Genomic DNA, 23,511 nt, shown 5'->3' on the forward strand with positions numbered 1-23,511 from the left:
AGCTGCTGGCTGCAGTCTTATATTTACTGTAACAACATGAGAGGTTTTGATTTTTTTGTCTGACATTCTTGAATACAGCTAAAAATCTTATTTCCAAACTAACATTGAATGCATTGGCGCCCTCTCAGAGTCTTCAGAAAATGTAGTTTTAAAGTTTAAAGTCCAAATAGAGTGCTTTTACATTTGTTTCTTTGTGATAGTGTGTGTGTTTTTTTTGTTTTTGTAGTAGCTTTCAACAGGTTTCATCGTGTATCTTTCTCATAAAGAAAACCAGGTAACATATTGACATTTTAATGATAGACTTTTATTCTAATTTTACTGATAGCGGGGATGGAGAATAGCGCCTTTTATTGACCCGCGTATTGCTCATAGACTTTACGAGTTGGAAATAAAAACAGGCACCTTCTGGAAGCTTCAGGCTCTGGGCTTTTTGCTTCAGCTGGCATCTTATGAACCTCAGCAAAGGCTGGCTGTATTATCGATAAATGTCTAACGATGTGATTGCTCTTATCCTTCTCCATTGTTCTTGATTAAAAGTGAGTAGTACTCTGAAGCCCGCCGAGACAATGCTGTCGGGAGTTTTTCCTACCAGCTCAATCAAAGCAGACTGTTTCAAACTGTTTCGATCTTCAATTTAAAGTAGAGTTCCACTCCAGTAGTTGTTAGAAACTCACAAGAACATGACCACAGCTTCTTATAGATGTGTATGCATGCATGTCTTAATCAGCTTTATAGATTCGGATGACTTTGTTGTTTTGTTGATTAACAAGATTCACGTTGGTTCATTGATCAGTTTAAAAGCCAACAAAACCTCCAATCTGAAAAGTGCCAGGATCAGACCTCACATTGTTTTTGTTAAGAATGGATCATGATCCTGCTGTGACTTCACAAACAGCTAAAAATGAAAAATCAATCAAGGCATAAGGGGCTGAGATAACTTTAAGAATGAACGACAGCAAATGTATTTAAGAAATGATGTCAAACTAGGCTAGAAAAAGGCAAAAACCTTCTTACATGCTAGTTTTTTCAAAGTATCTCGTGAAATGTCTTAACCCCGTCTTTGACAAAATAGTCCAGGAGCTTCCAGTTTTTACGCATAGAACCAACATCTAGGAACTGTGCATTAATTGTTTAATTTCCACCTCTTCTGAGGTACCATGAGGATGATAGTTGTGGCGGAAATTCCCCATAAGAGAATATGAGACGACAATAGTAACCCAGTTTTTTTTTTTTATTTAACAGTAGAGACCTGGTTTAGTGTACAAGAAAGCCTGACTAATTAAAGGAAGTTTTCAAGGGGGGGAAGGGTTTCGGTTCAGTGTGTTTCTCTGCATAATCTTTTTAAGGAATGCCTGAAAGGATTTTCACTCGGACTTTGGGATGAAGTGATCCGAATTTGGTGGTCCAAGTCCATGGGTCACTTTGAACTCTGGCTATAACTTCATGAATGACTTAGCTTATTATGACAATTTCACATGTCTGATTAGATACAATTTAGAGATTTTGAATATACATGAATCTACCTGACAGAGGCATTATGACATTGTGGAAGTGTTACAAATACAATGAAAGGATTTAGGATCATCTAAATCATCTGTGTATTTGTGAAGGGCAGTAGAGTTGTTTTTGAGTTTCCCAGTGTCTTGTTCCTCTGAGAAGCAGAAGCAGATTTGGGATTTAGTTTTGGACAACACAGCTTTCCGAGTTCACCCAGAGATTTCCCTGACGCTGTGAGTTCCGTAGAGCTGTAGTCAAAGCATCACTGCTGGGACAGTCGGCTATAATCATTTCTTTCAACTCCAAACTGAGCTGCTGTACTTTCAGATTTAAATCCTAACACATGCTGAGTACAAACTCAGCTTCTGATTACGGATTTTGCTTTCTGCTCGTCTCTTTAGTCCTGCTCATTTACATCGCTGAAGCTATTTTGCTGCAACATGTCTACACACAGATTCTGCATCTTTGAAGATTAGAAGCCTGAAATTAAGGTCTGATCTGTGTTTACTGTGCAATTTGTGTTTAAACGGCTGCTGCAGTCCAACAGTCATCATTTGGGAAGAACTCAAATATTTGACCTTCAATTGTTGTTGTATGTGTTCAGTTCAAACTTGAGGTCATGGTTAACCTTAACTAAAACTAAGCATTTAATCCCATCTTTGATAGAAGTGTGTTTGCTGTGTGTGTTTGTAGAGTGGAGCTGTGTTTCATTGGGACTACAAGAGGAGCTATATTGAGTTGCATCTAAAAGCTTATCCTTAAATGTGTCCGCATAAACTGAGTCATATCCAAAGCACCAATAAAAGGCTGGCTGTGACTCACACTGCACCCTGTGACAGATTTGGCGAGCACACAGACACACACAGTGGAGGCAGCAGATCCTCTTTGTCCCCCCGGTGAAACACAGGAAGCAGCGCTGTGCAAAACTGCACAAGTGGGCTCTGTTTGTTCCCAAAGCCACATCGTCGTGAAGTGAAGCAGCTTGGCAAAACATGGCACCCCCGGAAGCTGGATGGAGGGGGGGTTCTCCTGCTGACGGACACACACAGAAGCCCAGCTGTGCCCCCGCCTGTCTCACACTGTGGATGGATTATGTGACAATGTGTCCCTGGTCACAAATACACAAAAGTCCATCTACCTCTCTTTTATAGACGCAGACTTTATAGTTGTGTAGCTTCTTTTAGCGGCCCTTTGTAATTTGAGACATCTCTCTGTGTCTTTTTGTAGTTGTTTTGTGACGTTTTGTTAATATTTCAGTTTTTTTTTTTTCTTTGATTTCCCTGCCCTTTGTTCTGGTTGTGTTGTGTCTAAGTGTAGCTGTTTCATGTGTCTTTGTAGCCATTTTGAGTCACTTCCTGGTTGAGTGATTTCTTTTTTTTATAGATGAAGGCCTGGGGGGCCATGACTATTTGGGACTCTGGGCGAAGTTAGACTGATTAAAAAGAAATCCAGCCATGCCTCTCGTTCTTCACTTCTACCTGGTTTCATACACACCATCTTTATTTGCAGATAAACACATGCACACACATGTATCACACAGGGTCCCGTTTCTCTTACAATCTATTGTAAAAACACACTTCAGCAGCCTTATAACCAGGATTCAACCGCTTACATATTTTCTCATCTCATGTTTCTAGGATAATACCAGCCTTTTACCATCTACCCTTAATCAAGAGAGGTATAACAAAGTGCACTTTCATATCAGATTCCCCCTCGGATCTTCAATTTCCTCCTTTTTATTTTCTGTCCGTTAATATTTAATGTACTGCTTGTCATGTTTATCACATACCTTTCTTTCAGCAATGCTGATATTGAGACATCAATTTCCTACAGTGGTGCTTTCTACTTTTCTCAGATCAATACATGCATAGTTGGGTTGATAGATTGTAAGATAGATATTAAGATAGTGAAACAGATAAGATACAGGGGTTATATAACTGGTTCTAAGTGACATATTGCTAGAAACCAGCGGACACTTTTGATTAGTTCATTAATATTTTAGCTTGAGCCTTTTATATAAATGTTGACTCGACTATTTGGTTAATATAAGCAACATTTAGTAAACAATAATTTACTTTTTAAATTATATTGCTGATTTCAAGTACATTTTCCCCTAACAGCTATTTTTCCTGTTTTTGAGAGCTGACTTTTTGTAGTGTTGATTGACGAATGGATGGATAGGTGGATGGATAGATAGATACTTTATTCATCCTATTTTAAAAAAGACAACCTCCATAACCACTAGTGTGTTAGCACGCGTTAGAGGGACATGAGTACAGCATCGTCTCCCTGCCATGCTAATGATAATATTAATAGAATAATAATTTCAACAAGATCTATCCGTCAACCTAGATCTTATTAACAGATAATGAGTCGTGCTGGGGGCCCTATAGGATTTCTCTTCTTCATGTGACTAATTTGAATAAAGATCCATGAAGTTCGCATTGCCTTAGCCTCATTGGTATTTTCTGGCCTTGGTGTGAGCTCATCTGTTACTCAGGAGCATTAGCAAAGGTCTTGAAGACCTCATAAAGGATCGTATCAACATGTTGATGCCTGTCAGCGCTGGCAGCTGGTCCCCCTGGTCCCCCTGGTGATCGGCATGTAGGTGTTTAATATGAACTGCAGGAGCAAAGTGGTCAAACATCCTTTTTCCTCGAGTCAGAATTCATTAGATTGTCTGTAAACCACCTGATGGTTCCGTCTGCGCTCATGTCAGCCACTGATTTGATGCCGTTATTCTTATGTGGCTGATGTGTTTGTATTATTCATAGCAACACACAGTAGTCAGCTGCTGTAACCCAGCCATTGTCAAACAGGATTACCGTCACACACTGGGCTTATTATTGAATGAATAACATTACAGTATTACATGTTGGATATAAATGTCGGGGGAAATGGATTTATCGAAGTATCAAGATTCTTGTCTTGGAAGGTTCTGGTATTGACACCTTTGTTTCCTACATAAGAACCTTGATAATGCTTCTGATGGACAATCATCTTACACACTTAATCAAGCCTTACTGTTTGATTTGTTGAAAAAAAACTTCAAAGTTACCTTGTTATTTTGTGTAAACACTTTATTTTATTTTGTTGTAATATTTGTTTCAGAGGAATAAATAACAGCTAACCAAAGCCTACGAATTAATTAAATAACAAAATATAATTATTTTATGTATAACTAGAACTGGATTTACTTGGAGTCACTAAGAATTAAGAAATACTAAAATAATGTTTAACATTGGTGCCATCAGTTAATATAACCTTTTCAATTATGAAAACTCCATAATCTCTCACACATTTGTCTCTGCTTTCATTCATAAAATGTTCCACCCCTATGTCCTGAATCAAGTGATTTCAGATTGAATTGTTGGCTACTGAAAGATTTACACATCTAGTTCTAAACTTGTCTTTTTAATATACTGTATGTTCCTTCCTTGTTCTGCCGTCTATAACTCACACTTCCACACTCACAGGTGTCTTGCTCTCTGTTTCCAGGGCAGAGTCGGAGTGTAACCCCTGGGTGGCGCTGACCTCGGCCCTGCTGACCCGCTGCCAGGCATCAGAGGTTATATTAGACCTGGGTCAGCAGGTCGTCGCCATGGTGCGATCGCTCTACAACACCAAACACAAGATTCCTGCACAGGTAACTCTCCTGGGATAAACTTCTAATGTCTTGTTGTCTTTGCAGTACTTTGAATGTTTTACTAAAAGCCTGTCATTAGGAACTTCAATATGCTCATTTTTTGCTGATTTATACTTTACTCTGCTACATTTCATTGGAAGCTAATTAACTTTTAAGTCTGATAAATTCCTCTGACACTTACACTTGATCATACAGTGTAACATTTGAGTTGATAAAATATGACTCAAAGTTTAAGATTAAACTATGTGACAGTTTATAAAATAATAACAGCTACACTTTAATTAAAAATAAAATGAACATGCTATTTATGTTAATGTAAATAGCCCATAAAACATAACATAAAATCATCCTGACAGTAATGCATAATGAGTGCTGAATTATTCTTTTACCACTTCAAAACAGTTAGGATAGTGAAAATAATAATTGAAACCGAAGGGGGAAAAAAACCTAGCTTCAACTTTGCTATCACTTTTATTGAGAAATAATAAACGCTTGTTAGAATTTAGCGTAAACCCCAAGCATTGCCACATTTACCCCCATATCTTAATACAGCAGCCTAAAGCTATTAAGTATGTTATCCACAGCAACATGTTAGCATCAGCTCAGTGCATTCCACAATGTACTGTAGGCACGCGCGCTCTGTGATATCTGGCTGCCCTTAAAGCTATTCATGCCCTACTGAGCAGCATGGAAATGGTAAGCCTAATGCCATTCTGTATGTCTAGCGCCAGCTGACTGTGATATTAGTTTAGTGCTAATGCTATTCAGTGTGAATAGGCTAGTGTCTGCCTGGCTGTCTAATATTAGTGTGGGAAGAAGGGTGGGAGGAGGCCTTTTACTCTGTTCTGAACAGCTTTAATTTGAATCTGCTGGAATGAAAGCGCCAGAGCATGGGGGAGTCAGATTGCATTGTGATATCCATATATTACTGGGTAGGACCGCCGTGTGTGTGTTTGTGTGTAGACCTTCTTAAAAGTATTATGTGCCTCCGTGTCTGTACAGTATATGCACATCGATTAACCTTCACTGTTCCTCGCCCACTCTCTTCCCTCCGTCTCCCGCTCTCCCCTCTGTTCTCCCTCACTCTTTCTTTCTCTGTTTTTATCCCACTTTCTCCTCTATCTTTCATCCATCCATTCATTTACCCCCCCCCCCCCCCCCCCCCCCCTACCTGCCTTTCACTCTCTCTGCCTCTCCAGTGTATCGGACATATTTCCACCCTGCTGCTCCAGAGGCAGCCCAGCCTCCAGCAGCCTGCGCTCAAACTGATGGCTGAGAGTGGTGATGAACAACTGCTGAAGCTGACTCTGGATCAGATCAACAGCATGACCCCGGTAAGTGGCGATGTGAAAGTCTGGGTGGTCCAGATTCAGGCGGAGTCCTCTTCATGGATCGCAGTTTGAATGCAGACTTTTTTTCAAATCGGTTTATTATTTCACCTCGAAAACCTTAGAAATAGGGGAAAAATTCACTTCACAGCTTCTCAGAGCTCATGGTCATGTCTTAAGAAATCCTTTTCTAGTCCAACACCGAAATGTTTTCAGGTTATAGTTATACAAATAAATCCTTCAGATGAAGTTATGTCTACTAGGTTTTGGATGTTTTATTTAAAGGTGACCTATCATGCAAAATGCACTTTTGTACGTCTTTTATACATGAATATGTGTCCCCGGTGTTCCAGGGAACTCACCAAGTGTCAGAAAACACAACCCTCTCTATTTTCCTCCATACCCAAATCTCTAAAAAAAGGGGCTGCAACGGATCTGATACAGACTGATCCAAATTTGAACACTTCTATGACGTCACAGAAGTGGCGCTATGGCTATTGGGCCAACTCCACCAATCAGGAGGAGACAGCCACGGACATTGCCGTTCGAAAGCGCTGGAGACGCTGTAGTACATATGCCAGGCCTGTAGATGGCGCTGTTCTCACAGAATCAGCCCATGCAAAGACCGTGTTAAATTGAGCGAAATGAGGAATGGCTAAAATGCATGATCTGTTTGGTATTTTGAAAAATAAAAAGTATAAATATGCCTTATATAGGTATGGTGCTACACTATATTATTCAAATATAGCATGATAGGTCCACTTTAAAATATTGTAAGGGGCCTTAAAAAAAAGTGGTATTTCTCCCACAAGCTATGTCGATCAGATCCAACATCAGCCTTGTTTCTTATGTGTGTGTTAAAATAAATAATGTAACAATGTTCTGAGACTGTGTTATATTCTATATTAAAAAGTACCAGACAGAATAAAAAAAGTTAAATACTAGAAACTGTAGGCCGAAACTCTTCAACATTGTAAGATAATAATGAAGTCCTCCAAAAAATCTCAACATTTAAATAAGCCAGCGCTCATCCACTTGCTAACTGCACTTTAGTTGTGGGAAGCCCATCGGATAAGAGAGTAATAGTTTAAGACTGTGTGGGCCCTCTCCACTGTTCCCCATCAGATAAGCAACAGTCACAAAGTAGGCCTCGCAGACCCGGTAGCCCCTCTCTTTGTTCCTGGATCAGATAAGAGAAAGCCGGTCCATTAAGTGACAGAGCCTCTATTAAATGAAACATAAAGGCACCTATATCGGAACACCTGGGGAAAACGCTGCTTTTATCCCGCAGAGAAAAGCGAGCGGGGTTTGGAAGCGGGTTGCTGAAGGGGGATAGAGAGTAGATGTGTGGTTTAGATGTTGGGGGGAGGACATCAAATGGAAAGGGTGTTTAGAGAGAGAAATGGGATGAGAAGGGGAAATTACAAAGAGGTAGCACATGTATGAATATGTAAAGTGCAAAAGATGGAGGTGAGAGGAAATGGCAGTGTGCACAGCCAGCCTGAAGAGAGGATGGTACGGGAGGAAGGCCAAGAGAGATACATCAGGGAGAGTTAGAGAAGAGGGTGTGTGAATGGAGTGAGAAGGGTAGTGTGTCAAACAGCTTTGAGAAATAATTCTGCCTCTGCAACCTGAGAGCTGAGCGAACAGGGCCATGTTCAGAGCAGTGTTCATCTGAAGATAACATCAGCGGAGACAGAGAGAAATTGTCTTACATCTAATGCATCTGATAATGTGCTCACTGTGGAGCCGCATGCATGTGGGTGTGTGTGTGCCTGTGTTCTATGTGAGTGTCTGTTTGCCAAAGTGTGTTTGTATTGTTTGTTTTAAATACAGTACAGCGTTTCAAACTGTTTTACAGTATCTGTTCAGTCAAATTATATAAAAAAGGATATTAGATTTATTCAAGGTTTTTTATTTCCTCATATGTTTTGATACCCGTCTTATCCAATTCCAGTACTATAACCAATGTAATGTCTGTATACCCAAATTATTGGCAAGCATGGTTCAAATAAGGAAAACTTCCCCCACCCAAACCTCATTATTTTTTTGACACCCTTCTCGCCCCCTTAACTGTGGCTAATATTGTCATAGCTTTTCAGCCCACATTGATAACAAAAGAGGGAATGTTTAAAGCTTTTCATAAAAGTGAGAAAATACAATACCTTAATACCGGATTACCATTAATGTGTTTATTGTCATATGTGTACCGTTGGTCTTTTGGAAGACAAACATATGGAGGTGGTGGTCCTTTGTTGTAGTTGTGCTTCATATTTGTGTTAAGATTGTGGCACCAGCCTGGTCCTCACCATGTGAAATGCTCCCACTGCTGCTTGGAAGTCTTTTTTATGTAAGGTAAAGCCAGGGCTTTCTATCTCACTAAAACCTGTTTCATATTTCATTGGACATGAAATATGATCATGGAAGTCCATTTTGTGTATCAGATCCAGTTAGTTTGAAGGCTTATCAGGCAACGGAACACCGCACAGCGTTTCATAACACAACGTTATGACTCTGCAACTGCTCTATATTTTGAGGCAATGATTGCGAGGTAAAGAATAGAAAAATACAGCACATACAGAATAATACACAAGGAATATGTGCTTGAGTGTATTCAATTGGCCACAGAAAATAAGTCGCTTTTTTGTTGTTGCTTGATCACTCTGCTATGGAAACCCTGCTGCGTCGCTGTACTGACCTCCTCCAAAAAGATTACGGAACTTTGCAAAAGTTGGTCAGAAAATGGCCTGGGACAGTGGAATGCTTTGACTAAATGATTGTACGAAGCACTGAGTTTATGACACAAAAAAACTATAATTTATATGGGTTCGTTGTATCATGGCTTGTATTGGCTGCAATATCAAAACAGGCATTTGGGATGTTTAAACATTTGGATTAGAGTTCACCAAAGGTTATTAGACTAATCATTTGAAACAAAACATGTTTTAGACCTTTTTAAATTAATGAATAGTTCACTGCTTAACTTCTAAACACACATTGTTCACCATCATGACCACATTTAAGATGATACAAGAGCGAAATCACTTTTATCAGATCTACAAATTGACTGATTGATCAATCGGGGATCAGAAGAATTAGATCATAGTCAAGCTAGTTGATCAGAAATCCAGGTAAGTTAACTGGAAGCTTAATGTATCGTACACACGGTTCGGTCGCGTGCTTCAACGGAGACGCTTCCTATTCACTTTGAATGGGGTGACATCACGCTTTGCCGAACTGCATCGTGGTTCCGTTGCTTCGCTTTGCCTCCGTTGCTCGCGCTGAAAGTTGAGAAAAGTTCAAATTTGTAAGCGTCGACGGAAGCGCCATCCAATCACTTCAAATGCCAGTACAAGCGCTAGCCAATCAAACCGTGTGCTTGTGTGTCCGTGGCGGGAGATTAATGTGATTGGTTGTTGGTCGTGCGCCAGACACGCCCACTGGCAAGCTTCAACGCGACGGAACCGTGTGTACGATACGTAACTGTTAATCTACAGGTTTTTTCGATAAAATGTCATCTGTTTGGTCACAGTTTGTTTCACTCCAACATACAAAATTAATTGATCACAGAAAACCACGTAGAAGATTTGAATGTCATTCTTCATTTATCAACCTGTCGTTTAATGTCTACATTCACACTGGTAGATTTAGGCCACCATGCATCATAATATATTTCTTAACTGCAAACTGTGAAGCATAGCGCCCTTGATTACATACATGAAAATGACACGCCACTCTGTGTGATTGACAGGCTTCAAACATTTCCCCGACCGGTTTGTGCTTCCTGGCACTCTGCTCTGTATCTGATGTGATAGATTACTGTGCACATTGTTTTCTCCTGTATCAACATATATTTGTTCACAAGATAGATGGCCCTGGATTATTTAAAAAAAAAAAGATTTATTCTGAAGATTTGTTTTTAATTAAAATGGTGTCATAAAAATCCACTTGACGCAAGTTGTAAATGAGAAATGTAATTTACGAGCCTGTGGCGCATGATGTGCGTTCACACTCACCGTGTCTTGCGTTGTTGTGGAGCAGACCATCGTGGGCGTTAAAGTATAAGGGAGGATGGTGGAAAGAAACAAAAGGGAGGAGTGGGAGTAGAGTATACGATTCAAAATTAAGAGAGAAAGAAGTAGTAGGGAGCAGGTAATGAAGAAGAGGTTGTATTGTCCTCGATGATGCAGGAAAGTGTGCAGTATTTTTCTTTCTAGTCACTCAGAGCAGAAAGAGCCTCTCTCTTCGCCTCTCGCTTTTTCCACTCTCTCCTATCTTTTCTTCCATTTCTCTGCTCCTTCTAGTGAAGATGTATGTGCCATGGAGGAGCAAAGGGGAGCGGTGGTGCACGGAGCCAGGGGTTAACACCAGCCTGACAGAGATAAGGGGCTGATGAGAGAGGCCCTGCCAATAAGAATGAGCTGTCACTGCAAATGTACAGCATACAGTGATACAGCTGCACAGATATACACAGCTGCACCAAAAACCATAGTTTGCAACATTAACATTTTCTAGGAGTCCTTAGATGGCATGATATGCAGAGTCTGGAGTTGCGAATGCATTTCAAGGACATAACCAGAAAAACGAACCACTGGTCAAAGACTTTAAAGAGATGAAACCTGGACACAACCTCTAGCTCCCTGCCAAAACGTCACGATAGGACAATTTGGGAGTAAAAAGATGTCGCCCTGCCTAAATGCTAAGTGAGACTTAAGGGGTTGTGAATTGTGTATGTATGTATTTGTGTGTATCTGCTTGTCAGTCTTTTTGTCATAGTGGGGCGTTGACTACATCAGCTTAGCGATAACCCGACAGCGAAGCCTAAACCAAATAGTAGTTTAATCAATCAACTGTTAAGTCGTTTGGACCCACCCCCCCAAGTTACTGATGCTACGCCTGTCAGGCTTTCAGTTCCCACATGGCACAGACGCTGTTTACTATTCACTTCACTGGACTAGCCTTTATATAATGTAGTGCCGATCTAGTTTTCCGACCAATCAGAGTGCTTTTACACTACCGTACATTTTTCAGAAGTAACGCTTGGCAGTACTACAAGTAGTAACTGGTTAAGAAACAGTCCTGAAAGTAAAACTGACGCCTCTTCATGACCTAGATAATAAAAGGAGACCAAAAAGGAGGAAGATTTATGATGACGATATAGCTATTCTTAAAGGAGAGCTTAAATTAGAGGCAAACAAATAGTTTCATTCTCATGTATCACACTGTTATTAAGGCATATGGAGAAAAACAACAGATGTGACCCCCCATGTCATCTCCAAAGAATCACTTACACCTTTTTCATCTGCCCAGTGAAGTGAGGACACTTGGTGGGTGTGATGGAGTGATTATGAGTCTAATTGCTTGTTTAAGTGGGCTTGTTTACAGCTTGTGTGCCATATTGGCCCTGTTAATCTAGCTGTGTTTGCTCGCAACGGAGTGTGTTGATCCCTGATTTACTCCATGAGTGTTTGTGTTTCTGTGTTTGTGTTTGCTCATGTGCACAGCCCACTTTTCTTCTTTTTTTTTGGCTTCACAGCTTCTTCTTCTGTCACTTTCAATCATTTCGCGCTGTAAGCAAGGCGCGCTTGCGTTTGTGCGCACTCAGTTTGGTGCAGTTCTAAAGCCCGGGGACAGCTTGGATGGAGGGATGGGAAGCAGAGCCGGAAGAAGGAGAGGCAGGGAAGGAGATAGTTGTGTGTTGTCTGGCATTCCAAAGAAGCTTTATGATTTAAATTATAAAAGAAAGCTCGGCCATGCATTATGTATTAGGCTTTGTACGTGTACGGTAATTCCAATTAAGCTCTCAGCCAGGTTTAGCTCAGGGAAAGAGAGGGCGCCCTGGAGGAGGACGTAAACAGGAAATGAGACTTGCAGAGCTGGAATTGAAAACAAAGGTGTTAAAAATTGACCAGACCAATCAGGGAACATTTAGCGGCCATTGAAGGCAAACAAGAGAGACAACCTCAGCTGTCTTTCCCAGGGAGAGACAGCAAGAAATGAGGAGGGGATAACAAGAGCGAGAGTGGGGGGTAGACATCTTATGGCTGCAGTTTGATGTGTCGGTTCCCTTGTCATGCGGAGTGTTTGTTCATTCAGTCACGGCACACACACACACACACACACACACACACACAAGCACACACACACACACACACACACACACACACACACACACACACACACACACACACACACACACACACACACACACACAGACACACGAGAAAGAAGATGCCTCTTTCGCTTCGCTGAAGAGACAGACACAGTGTTGTTTGAACCTTTAAAGAGGATTTGGAGGGGCTTTTAACCTGGCACACACACACACACCTGTGCTCCAAAACACACACACCGCAGGACAGGTTTTCAAGCTGTTGACCTTTGAGAAAGAAAGGGTGGCATGATGGATGTATTCGAGGCCCAGACAGAACGCCGGGGAAAATCAGAGACACAAAGAGATAGAAGGGTGAGGGCTGTAGGGATGGATGTACAGTAGAACAGATTGTTAGCTGTTGTCGACTCAGTGGATGGTGTTCCTGACAGCAGAAAGCTATACATTCAGTGTGTGGTGCATTTCAGCTGCAAAGGTCATAATCATAATGTGGAAAATCTTGCAAAAAAACACTTTGACCAAATAAAATTGGTCGATTTCATGCTCCACTGTTGAGGCAATATAGTTAATGTTTTTAGGAAAGGCTTATTCCCTTTTTACATTACATTACATGTCATTTCTTAGACGCTTTTACATACATTCAGTACTCTGGACAATCCCCACAGGAGCAATTTGGGGTGAAGTGTCTTGCCCAGGGAGACAACGACATGCTGACTGCAGTGGGACTCGAACTTGCTACCCCCTGATTCGAAGTCCAGCACACTACCCACTGAGTCACAGCCTCAAAATCTTTCTTCCTAAAAGAGTTTTAAGAGAATATCAATACCTTACATTAAATATGAAGCTGGAGCCAGCAGGAAGTTAGCATAGCTTAGCTTACCTTAACGCAAATGATTAGCCTAGCTCTGATAAAGCCACAAGTTAACTTAAGATTATTTACAGTTTAAAGAAATAAGATATATCTGTGTTAATTTGTGATTTAAAAGCTGCTAGTAGAACAATTTCATTGAGTTTGGTCAGAAACAGGCTAGCTGTTTTAACCGGTTTTCAGTCTGTTTGCTAAGACTGTATGCTAAGCTAAGGGAGTCGTTTTGATCTTCTTTTCAAACTATATGCAAGATATGAAAAAAACAAGTTTCCCTTAAAGGTGGGGTAGGTAATTTTGGAGAAACCAGCTCGAGTGCGCTAGAATTTGAAAATACACAACTGGAGCCTTCCTTACAGAGCGCCTCCTCCAACACACACGAACGCACACATGACCAATGAGGGCACGAGATAAGTTTGTGCACAGATGGAAGGCTGACAGGCCGGTAGGCCATCCAGTTACTTTAGCCTTTAATGTCAAATTATTCCTTGAACATGCAGAACTTGTAACAATTTTTTAATTTTGATATGAGCTTCGGTCATTTGTATGACATGTTCTGTTGAAAAGTTGATGAATGAAAATAATCTAAAATCCCTAGCTTTCTTTCACAAAGTTTCACAGTATGAAGGCGTAGAAATCAAAGCTGTCCTTGACCTAGAGTAGCTGCATTTCTGAGTAGTTGCAGAGGATAGCTGCAATTGCGACTTTAGTGAGAAATCTTAAAGAAGGATAAGAACACATTAGGTTTAAAGATAGTACATACAGGTAATTATCATTCAAACTTTGTCAATGCACCAACATATACTTCTTACCAGTAGGTGTAAGTACCGGGCAGAGCTGTTCATGCTTTTAAAAGAACATAAAGTTATCTGCTGCGCTCTGATAACAAGATTCCCCTCCATCCCTCTATCTCTCTGCTGCACCTTCACATCTATTTTCAGCTGGAATGTCAATCCAACTGACTCTGAGACTCAAATCTGCTGTCTCTCTGGACAACGTCAAATCGTGTGTGTGTGTGTGTGTGTGTGTGTGTGTGTGTGTGTGTGTGTGTGTGTGTGTGTGTGTGTGTGTGTGTGTGTGTGTGTGTGTGTGTGTGTGTGTGTGTGTGTGTGTGTGTGTGTGTGTGTGTGTGTGTGTGTGTGTGTGTGTGTGTGTGTGTGTGTGTGTGTGTGTGTGTGTGTGTGTGTGTGTGTGTGTGTGTGTTTCCTCTACTGTGACCTGTTTCCATTCTTCAATGTTCAAAAAGCTCTTTATTTTCTCATACTGCACCTCTTTTCACCCTCTGTCTGAAACCAGAGCTCAGTCTGCTCTGATTGGTTAGCTGGCCGACTCTGTTGTGATTGGTCAACCGCTTAGTGATGTCCCGGTCCTTAGCCTTTCACGCACAATGTGTTGGAGCGTTAGCCAATAGAAGCGTGAGTGTTATGTAATGATGTCGCGGAAGTAAACAAAGCACTACAATTGTGGCGGGGGGGGGGGGGAAGAAGAGAGTTTGGGGATTTTAGCCTTTGCAGACCATTTACATGCACACAAACCTATATAACACACAGCGCAATAGGGCCCCTTTCAATCTGTACACATCCCATGATGGCCAAAGTCACTGGATGTGATATCACGGTACATGTGTGCTGTTGTTCTGTCATGTGTAATCTTTCACACCAGAAGTCTGCATTTACAACGGTGTGAGCCCTCATTACAGCCCAACACAAAAGAAGGTGATTTCGGCGATTAGCACGCCTTCGGGTCAAATGAAGTCAGATGTATTTGTAGAGCTGTTAATCACGCTAATAGCGCTAAAGGGCACCATGAGGCCACTTCCAGCAGTCAAAATATGGAAGATTAATTATGGTTCCTTTTTATTTTTGTCTTTCTGTAGGCTTGCTTGCGAGTGGCTTTACAAATGGCATTACATTGAACCAGAGGGTATTTCTCCTTTTATTAATAACATAATTGATCTTCACAATAACTAACAATTAACTTGCTGTTTAAAATAATAATCGTTGTTAATCACGGCCACCGGTTTTTTAAAGCGTACTTAGAGTTTTACATTTAAACAATTGTGATTAAGATAATCTGGATGAACACTTTTTTGTCTCGTTCACAGTCTCTCTATCTAACCGACTTTCCTTTCGTCGTTTTTTATTCTTGTATACTGTCACCGTGTTCCCAGATCACAGGAAATACTTTTTTGAGTGCATATTATCCTAACCAAACGATGTGACAGTCGAAACTTTGAAAAATGTGTAATAAACAAATCACCCCAGCTGTTTTATGTGTACACTTTATAGTCGTCTTCTTAACGCAGCTTCAAAATAGGCCAACGTTCACGGCAGTTCCAGGAAATGGCATGTGGTACATTTTTTCTGTGCCTCTGTTGAGCCTGGAAACTCCAAAATTTGAAATGTTAAGATGTTTTGAAGTGCCTCCCCTTGGTTCTTCTGTGCATTCAGCGCTTGGAAACAGTTGGTGCACTTAAAAATGAATGCATGCCTTTCTCCTCTCCAGCTATTCTCTTCTCAGTCAAAAAATGTCTCCCCTCTATTCTTTGCCTTAATTCTCATTATAACCGGATGACCTCCCCGTCCACCGCTCTCTGAAGATTCAAAAACGTCTCTGTCTGTTTCGCCCTCCTCTCTCCCGCGGCTTGTCATGATTCATCTGGCCCCCTCTTTCAAAGGAAGGTAGAAATTAAATTATTAGTCATGCTTGACATACTGTCTATAACTGTTATATGTCAGCCCTCTCCCTTTGGTACCAGAGCAACCGTGAGCTTTTTTCTTATATTAAAAATGGTAAATGCGTCCACATCCAGAACACTTTGACGGCTCCTATGAATCTGGGGACTTTTTTTCTTTCAGAACTGCACACATTACCACAAGATTACACTTATTTTATGTGCAATAATTCCACGAGGGGTCATTGTCAATGACAACAGTCGGATGTCTCTGACCTCCCGTGTGAGACGTTCAGGTTCACTTATATCCATCATCGCTGTTCAAGTGATCCTTTTTAACACTTTTATGTGGTTAAAGATGAATTGTCCATCAAGGAAAGAAAAATGGAGCGAGGCAAGTCGTGGGATGAGAGATTTTTAAAGGTGAGGGGGAGAAATGCATCCGTCTCTGCCCCTTCTTCTCCACTACAGAATAGACATGAGCTCCACATTTATAATTGATCTGCCTCAGCTCCAGAAATACCCTGACAGGGACTCGCTGTTGTTTTCCGCGCACTTTTGTGTGTGTGCACATATGCGTGTAAAGTTTTGCAAGTGCAAACTCATTAATAGAGCCAGCAAACAGGTGAGAGGATGCAGAGGAGATGGGCTGAGTCACCGAGCCCCCCCTCCCCTTGTCTTCATGGCCTGTGAAGCACTCACAGCAGCCCCGGCGGCATTTAGCTGCTTGAATTTGCATGCAGTTCATTGATGTAAAAAGGCGTAAAATGGGATTAAACATTACGTAAAGGTTTGTTTAGGGCTCTGCGAACCTGTGTTGAGAATTGTTTTGGTAACGGAGAATCTTCTCAAAGCTGCAAAGAACTGCATGAGGCACGGATCCTACACAGTATGGAAAATATGAGTTTTCTTTCATGCTATTGCGCTTATTCTGTTTTTCTGAAATATAGAATAATTCAGACCTTTAAACAAATTAATTGAGCATACAAGCAGTTTGCTGGTGAATTAAACATGCTTCTGTTAAAGGTGCAAGGTAGTTTTCATGACCACAAATTGTATAACATTGAACTGTTTTAGCGTTGCACCTTAAATTAAATGCTATGTATTTTCTGTTTGGTGTTTATTGATTTGAATGACCTTTTCTTATCTATGACCCAAATAACTAAGAAGTCTGGGACTTTGAGTCTGAAATAGTATGACATGGAAAATGTGAACTTTCCCTCAGAACATGTGTTTGATTTTGTGCCTGTGTGCGTTCATGTGTTTAAAGGCATATGCCATTGGATTGGTGGTGAGCCACAGGGTCAACGCATGATTTGACCCAACACTCTGACCTCATCAGGTTTCTTCAAGCGTGTAGCGTTGTAATCACGCACTCTATAAACTCTGCAGCTGCAGCAGGAAGCTAAATTATATTCTTTCTACAGGTCGCTTTCGCAAATCTAGTCGCCACTTCGAGGTTTTATCCGCCAGTGGTTGTTAAGAGCAGGTCGGCTGAATGATAGCTGATCACCTGGCAATATAAGTGTTTGTTTAAATTACAAAATGACAAGGATAAAAGACAATCCACACTCTTAAAAAGGAAAGTTTCTTCTGACCCCAATGTCATAGAATTTATAATATATATATATATGCTACATTAGTGGTACAGGTTATCTGTCCTTCCAGCTGGAAATTGATTGATTCTGTTAATTGCTATAACTCTTTATTAAATAACATAACTTTGGTTTAAGCTTGTATATTTGTTCTTTTCTTACCAGAAGGTGATTAAGTGTGGCATTTCCACCACAGCCATTACCACATGTGTGTTTACTTCTTCTCCCTCTTCTGTTTCTTCCTCTAGGAGACGGCTTCCTCCTGCGACCCTGAACTCCTCTCGTTGCTCCTGGACGCGGGGGTCCTGGTGGGCTGCGTCTCCTCAGCCCTGTACCCCCTCCTCAGCGCCCACATGCTGTCCCACCAGCAGGAAGGGGGCTGGGACGTGGAGACAGCGGCCTCGGAGCTGCTGGTGGCGGGTCACGGCCCCGAGGCGGGCTCCCTGCTGCTGGCTCACCGTGGAACCCACCAGGCCCAGTTCACCTTCAACTCTGCCTTGGCTGTTTTAAAGAAGTGGCTGTGAGGCAAGGCGGGAAAGCAGTGAGAAGATTCAGGAAGAGAGAGTGGAAAGGGGAATGGAGATAGATAAGGATCTTAAGAGATGAGCGTGGGGCGCGAATACAGGTGATAAGAGGCTGGCGCTCTGGATTTTATTCTGTAATTGGGTTCATCAACTGCAGACACGTCAACAGCAGCTGCAGTATCTGCCTTGCAGGTAAAAGAGCGGACACTTTAAAAACTGAAACATCTGCTCAATTAGAAACACATGAATGCTGTCTCTCCGTCATGAGTGAATGTTCACACTGGGGGCTGATCACAAAATGCACTTCCTGCTTGCTTGTGTGTGTGTGTGTGTGTGTGTGTGTGTGTGTGTGTGTGTGTGTGTGTGTGTGTGTGTGTGTGTGTGTGTGTGTGTGTGTGTGTGTGTGTGTGTGTGTGTGTGTGTGTGTGTGTGTGTGTGTGTGTGTGTGTGTGTGTGTGTGTGTGTGTGTGTGTGTGTGTGTGTGTGTGTGTGTGTGTGTGTGTGTGTGTGTGTGTGTGTGTGTGTGTGTGTGTCCTATTGTGTTATTAAAATAATTGAGCAGTACCCAGGAAGCTGTGGGTGGATATTAGCCTATTGTTCCGTGACAGGTTTGCCTCTTTGTCGTCCCACCGTTAAACACCCTGCCTCTGCTCCATTGTTTTAGCCCTAATAATGTCTAATTAATTCCTTCTAAACAAATTAGCCCCGCAGCTGCCCCGCAATGTGTGTGCTGGTGAACAAATACCGTATACGAGCAGCGACCAACGGCGGGCTAATGATGATTAAGAATAAATATGTACGTGTGTGTGTGTGTATACACATGCTGATGCTGTCAGCAATTTGTTTCACTTTATGAATCGTAGGTTTAATTCTGACCCACCTTTCATGCCTGAAATAAATGAAACTCTTTTGGCATCACAATGAGTTGGTTTTCCTTTCTTTCCAAAGTTGTTGATGGAAAAGTGCATCTCTTTACTCGACGTCTTTGCTCGACCTTGTTAACATTTCAGTTGTTTCAACTTTTCTTCTAATTAATGTTTTTTTTAATAAATATTTGTGTTACATTTCACAGTGAAAGCACTTTTGCATCAATTACAGCATTTTATCATTTTTACTGAAGATAATTACAGCACTCTGACCTCAAACATCCAGCTTGTACTTTTTCTTGATCTCAAATACGTTTATAGTTTTGTTCCATCATATTAAATCGTTTAGTAAAGTGCTCTATGGTCAGCATCACATATCCATAGCGGGTTTGGAGCAACCAAGTGCTTTTACCTACTGTGTTCTCACAAAATGCATTTGTAACTATTTTTCTTCTGACAAACAAGCAATATCTTTTTGGAGAAGCAGGGGGAAGTGTAGTGTTTGGAGGACAAAGTGGCTGATTTATATATATTTATAAATACTTTAAGGGGCCCTATGGCAGCGGTAGACATCAAGGGTACAATTCCACTGGCACTCCGGGCCAATGGATTTTCATTATTACTGTAACCACTGGCCCAAGAGCATTCGTTCAAAAGATCCACCCTAATAATGAAGAAAATGAACACGTTTGTTGCAATAGTAATTTATGCACAAACTACATTACTACTTGTACTACAACATTTGAATCATCAGTTCTTCCTCATTTTCCTCAATTGTTCATATTTGGTTTATTAAAATTATTATATTGTGGTCATTGTTAAAGAAAAAAAGGAGGGGGACATTTCTGCTAAGAATATTATTATTTGTATTATACACTTTCTGCCTTCCTCTCATTAGGAGTTAGATATGTAATAGATTAGATTAGAACCTTCATTATCCTAAACTGCTGGGACTTTTCCCTAAAGCGAATACCTTTTATATTGTCTACTCTTCACTTACTTGTCAGCATAGGTCAGCATTGATGTGCAGAGCCGACAAAAGACCTTGTTTATATTGGCATCATATTTAAGCCAACTCCATCGATCAAGCCAGTGTTGCTGAAACTTTCTCTCCCTCTTCTTCTCATACTCCCTGTCACTCTCCTTTAACTCCTCCGGTGACTTTCTTTTATTTGAAGATTGTTTTTTGCCCGGCGCTTGGCCGGTTACCACTGGTTTAAAAACATTTTGGCGAATGGTTAGGTGGCGCAAAAGTCTGTAGTGAAGGAGCCTGCTCGCGCTGCGCTCTACTCCGCAGCAAACAGCTGTTGCTTTTCATCCAACAACGACAACCGCCTCACGAAACGCTATGTTGTCGTTAATAAAAGAAATAATTTAACAAAATTGGTTGTCAAAATATCAATACCACAAGACAATGAGTTTTTATGTCTTACTGTTTTTTGTGTTAGCAATATTTTTAGTGGCCCGAGCAGGCAAATGGAAAGTAGGCTACGTTATGCTGGCCCGCGGTGTCTAAATAGTGCTTCCGGGCCAGCGGGCCATTTTCTAATGTTTAGCCCTGCCTATGGTCAATACTTGCATGTTGTGCCTGTGACATGTGTCCACGCTTTAATATTCATAAAGTGCTTTATTGTTCTCATACTGCCTGTGCTGCAGCACCTCCTTTCACCCTCTGTCTGAAACCCAGTCTGCTCTGATTGGTAAGCTAGCCGGCTCTGTTGAGATTGTTCAACCCCTTAAAGATGTCCCGCCTCTTAGCCTATACGTACAATGTGTTAGATGGATTTTTGTGCATGTAAATATTTGCTAACTCACTACATAAATTGAAAACCCAAAAGCATAAAGGGGCCCCTTTAAAGCCATTTAAAATGTTAGAATTTCTCTAAAACTGTATTCTGAGTAAGGAACTGGAAGAAATGGTGTGCACAAGTCCACTTGTTCTTCCCCTCTATCTCTTTTCTCTTTCTCTCTCTTACACACAAGAGGTAGTCACAGCTTTTGTGGACATGGCTGGCACAACAATACATTTTTGGTCGGAAAGAATAGACTACCAGTGATGGCTAACTTATTTAGACCAGATCCCCCTCACTGCTGAGTTTAGTAAAGAAAGAGAAGGATCTAGAGACCATAGCTAGTCTTCCTGGGGTCAAAATTGTACCTGTTCCTATAGCAGCAGGATCAGCACCTTGGAGAGCGCCGTAGCATTCAGGCCTCAGTGCTGCTGACTTTAGTGATAATATAATAATGGCCAATGGCGGTTTGAGCTCGGAAAATTACTTTGTCCGTATTTTTTGCAGGGTGGGTTCTTCAGAATAGCTCACTCATACCCGAACCTTCTCATCGTGACATACAACCGTCTGATAAAACTCTAAATTGTTTTCAGAAATTCATGACATCAAGTTTTTAAACACCCCCTCCCCCTTCAAAACAGTGCAAAGAGCAGACAATCAAAACATACAGACAACCTTTAAAAAAAAAAACTACAAGTCTTCTAACTTGGCCCGAAACGTTGTATTTGTGTGACGGCAGCTTCGCTCAGGGTAAGAAACGGAGTGAAAACATTTTTTTTAAGCCCTTCAAGGTTTGGAGCCATATATTCCGAGGCTTTGAAAAAACTGCACTGACGTCTGCATCGTGCTTCGGGTAATTATCCAGATCTCATTTGTTGAAAACTAGCAGTAACTGTTCCTGGTGGCTACCTCATGAAATGTGGCGCAAGTGTCTTCAAGGCCCATTTAAATGTGTTCAGGCAGTAATAAGTAGATCATGTTTCCATATTTGCTCATTAACTTTCTCCTGCTGTTCTTAATCCCTTCATTTAATGAATATACTTCAGAATGATTTCTGCAAGGCTTGGCTGTTAAAAACTTTCTTTTTTTCTGCTGCATGCAAAGACTAAGTAAAAGTTAATTCCCTTTAATTCCCCCATGGTTACGTTTCTACTTAATATATTCCGTTTTGCGATCCCCTTATCTTTTTGTTCCATGAGTGCACAGCGGTATTTGCTTGTCTAACCCCTCTGTCATTCTTTTAGGGTACAGTATTTTAAATATTGTGACATTTTGACAGTTGTTCACTTTGGAAGGAGCGTTAAAAACAGCTGCAGGAGAGAGCACAGCAATTGAATCAAAGACTGTGGCTTGGAGGTATTTACCCTGACAGCAATATTGCTAGTTTTCAGGAACTTATACAGGAGATGTGGTTTGTTAGGGGTCTTATGTGAAACAAGGGTGATGAATACCCCCCAACCCACCCACCCACCTGTGGAGAAAATAAGACGTGTTTGAACTGAAAATACAGCCAGACACAATGGGCTTCTTCCAGGCCCGCTGCATAGGGGCAGTGTCAACCTTATATCCAGGGGCGGTTCTTGGGGGGGGGGGGGGGGGGGGTCAACAGGGGCCAGTGCCCCCGTAAAAATGCCCCCCTCCAAAGAAAAGGTTACAATATTACGATTTTTTTGGAACTAAATCAAATCAGAGACCCGGATGTACAGTGGAGATTAAACTGCTCATTACTTTATATAAAAGCAAACACTGTTTATGTTTTTTTATTAAATGGTGACTTAAAGTTGCTAAAACAAATACTCTAAATGAAAAGAACTACTGAAACAAAGGACTGTAACTTAAATTTACTAAAACAAAATACCTTTAAAAAAACAAATACAAATTACTGTATTTTATGTTTATTTTACACAATTACTTTATACTGTCTTTGTCTTTTTAACCCACTTTTTTTGTGCCCCTCTCATGAAATAACTGGCCCCAGCCTGGCCTCCCTAGTCAAATCAACCTAGAACCGCTACTGCTTATATCCTCAGAGTAGACACTGTAGAGATGAATGGGTCAATTTCAAAGCCTACTACTCCTTCACTCATTGCTCATCCATTTAGAGCTATTGTAAGCCAGTGTCAGATAGTCATAAAGATGAGTGGGCTTTGCAGTCTTAAGAAAATACACTGATGTTCATTCCCTTGTGTCAGACAAGTTCTCTCAGCCCTAAATTAGATTGGTCTCAGATAGTAATCGACCTCCGTTTGTTCATACCCTTGAGCTACAGCAGGAGACTGTTCTTAAGTCCCGGCCAGCGTGAAATCGGATCTTTGTGCTGAATAAACAAGATTACACGAAGCCTTGTGGTCATAAATGTGAACCGTTCCAATCCTCTGGTCATCAGGTTGAACGAATCAGCGCCAGCAGGATCCGATCTTTGGTGTTTAACACACTGCAGCAAAGTGGTGCATATCAGATAATGTTGGATTGAAATCTAAACAACAGGTGAGTTAATATGCATCTGTGAGCACTCAGCAATCATTCAGGTGGATACAAAGAAGAAAGTAAGCTCTGGAGGAGGAGAGTTAGACCCTCCAGAAAAACGCGATTCTGCGATCGCAGAATTTACCGCATA

The 23,511-nt window shown here is 41.2% G+C and overlaps 1 protein-coding gene across 1 annotated transcript in view; it reads left to right on the forward strand.

Moving 5' to 3' along the window:
- Positions 1-19,159, forward strand: part of nbas (NBAS subunit of NRZ tethering complex) — a 184,705-nt gene extending 165,546 nt beyond the window's left edge. The window contains exons 49-51 of the mRNA XM_079645282.1: positions 4,996-5,143; positions 6,343-6,477; positions 17,963-19,159. Of these exons, the coding sequence (XP_079501408.1) occupies positions 4,996-5,143; positions 6,343-6,477; positions 17,963-18,238 (559 nt within the window). The 3' untranslated portion in view covers positions 18,239-19,159. The remainder of the gene's footprint in view (positions 1-4,995; positions 5,144-6,342; positions 6,478-17,962) is intronic.
- Positions 19,160-23,511: the final 4,352 nt, after the last annotated feature.

The sequence above is a fragment of the Notothenia rossii genome (assembly GCF_949606895.1).
Source record: "Notothenia rossii genome assembly, chromosome: 8".
Lineage (NCBI taxonomy): Eukaryota > Metazoa > Chordata > Actinopteri > Perciformes > Nototheniidae > Notothenia > Notothenia rossii.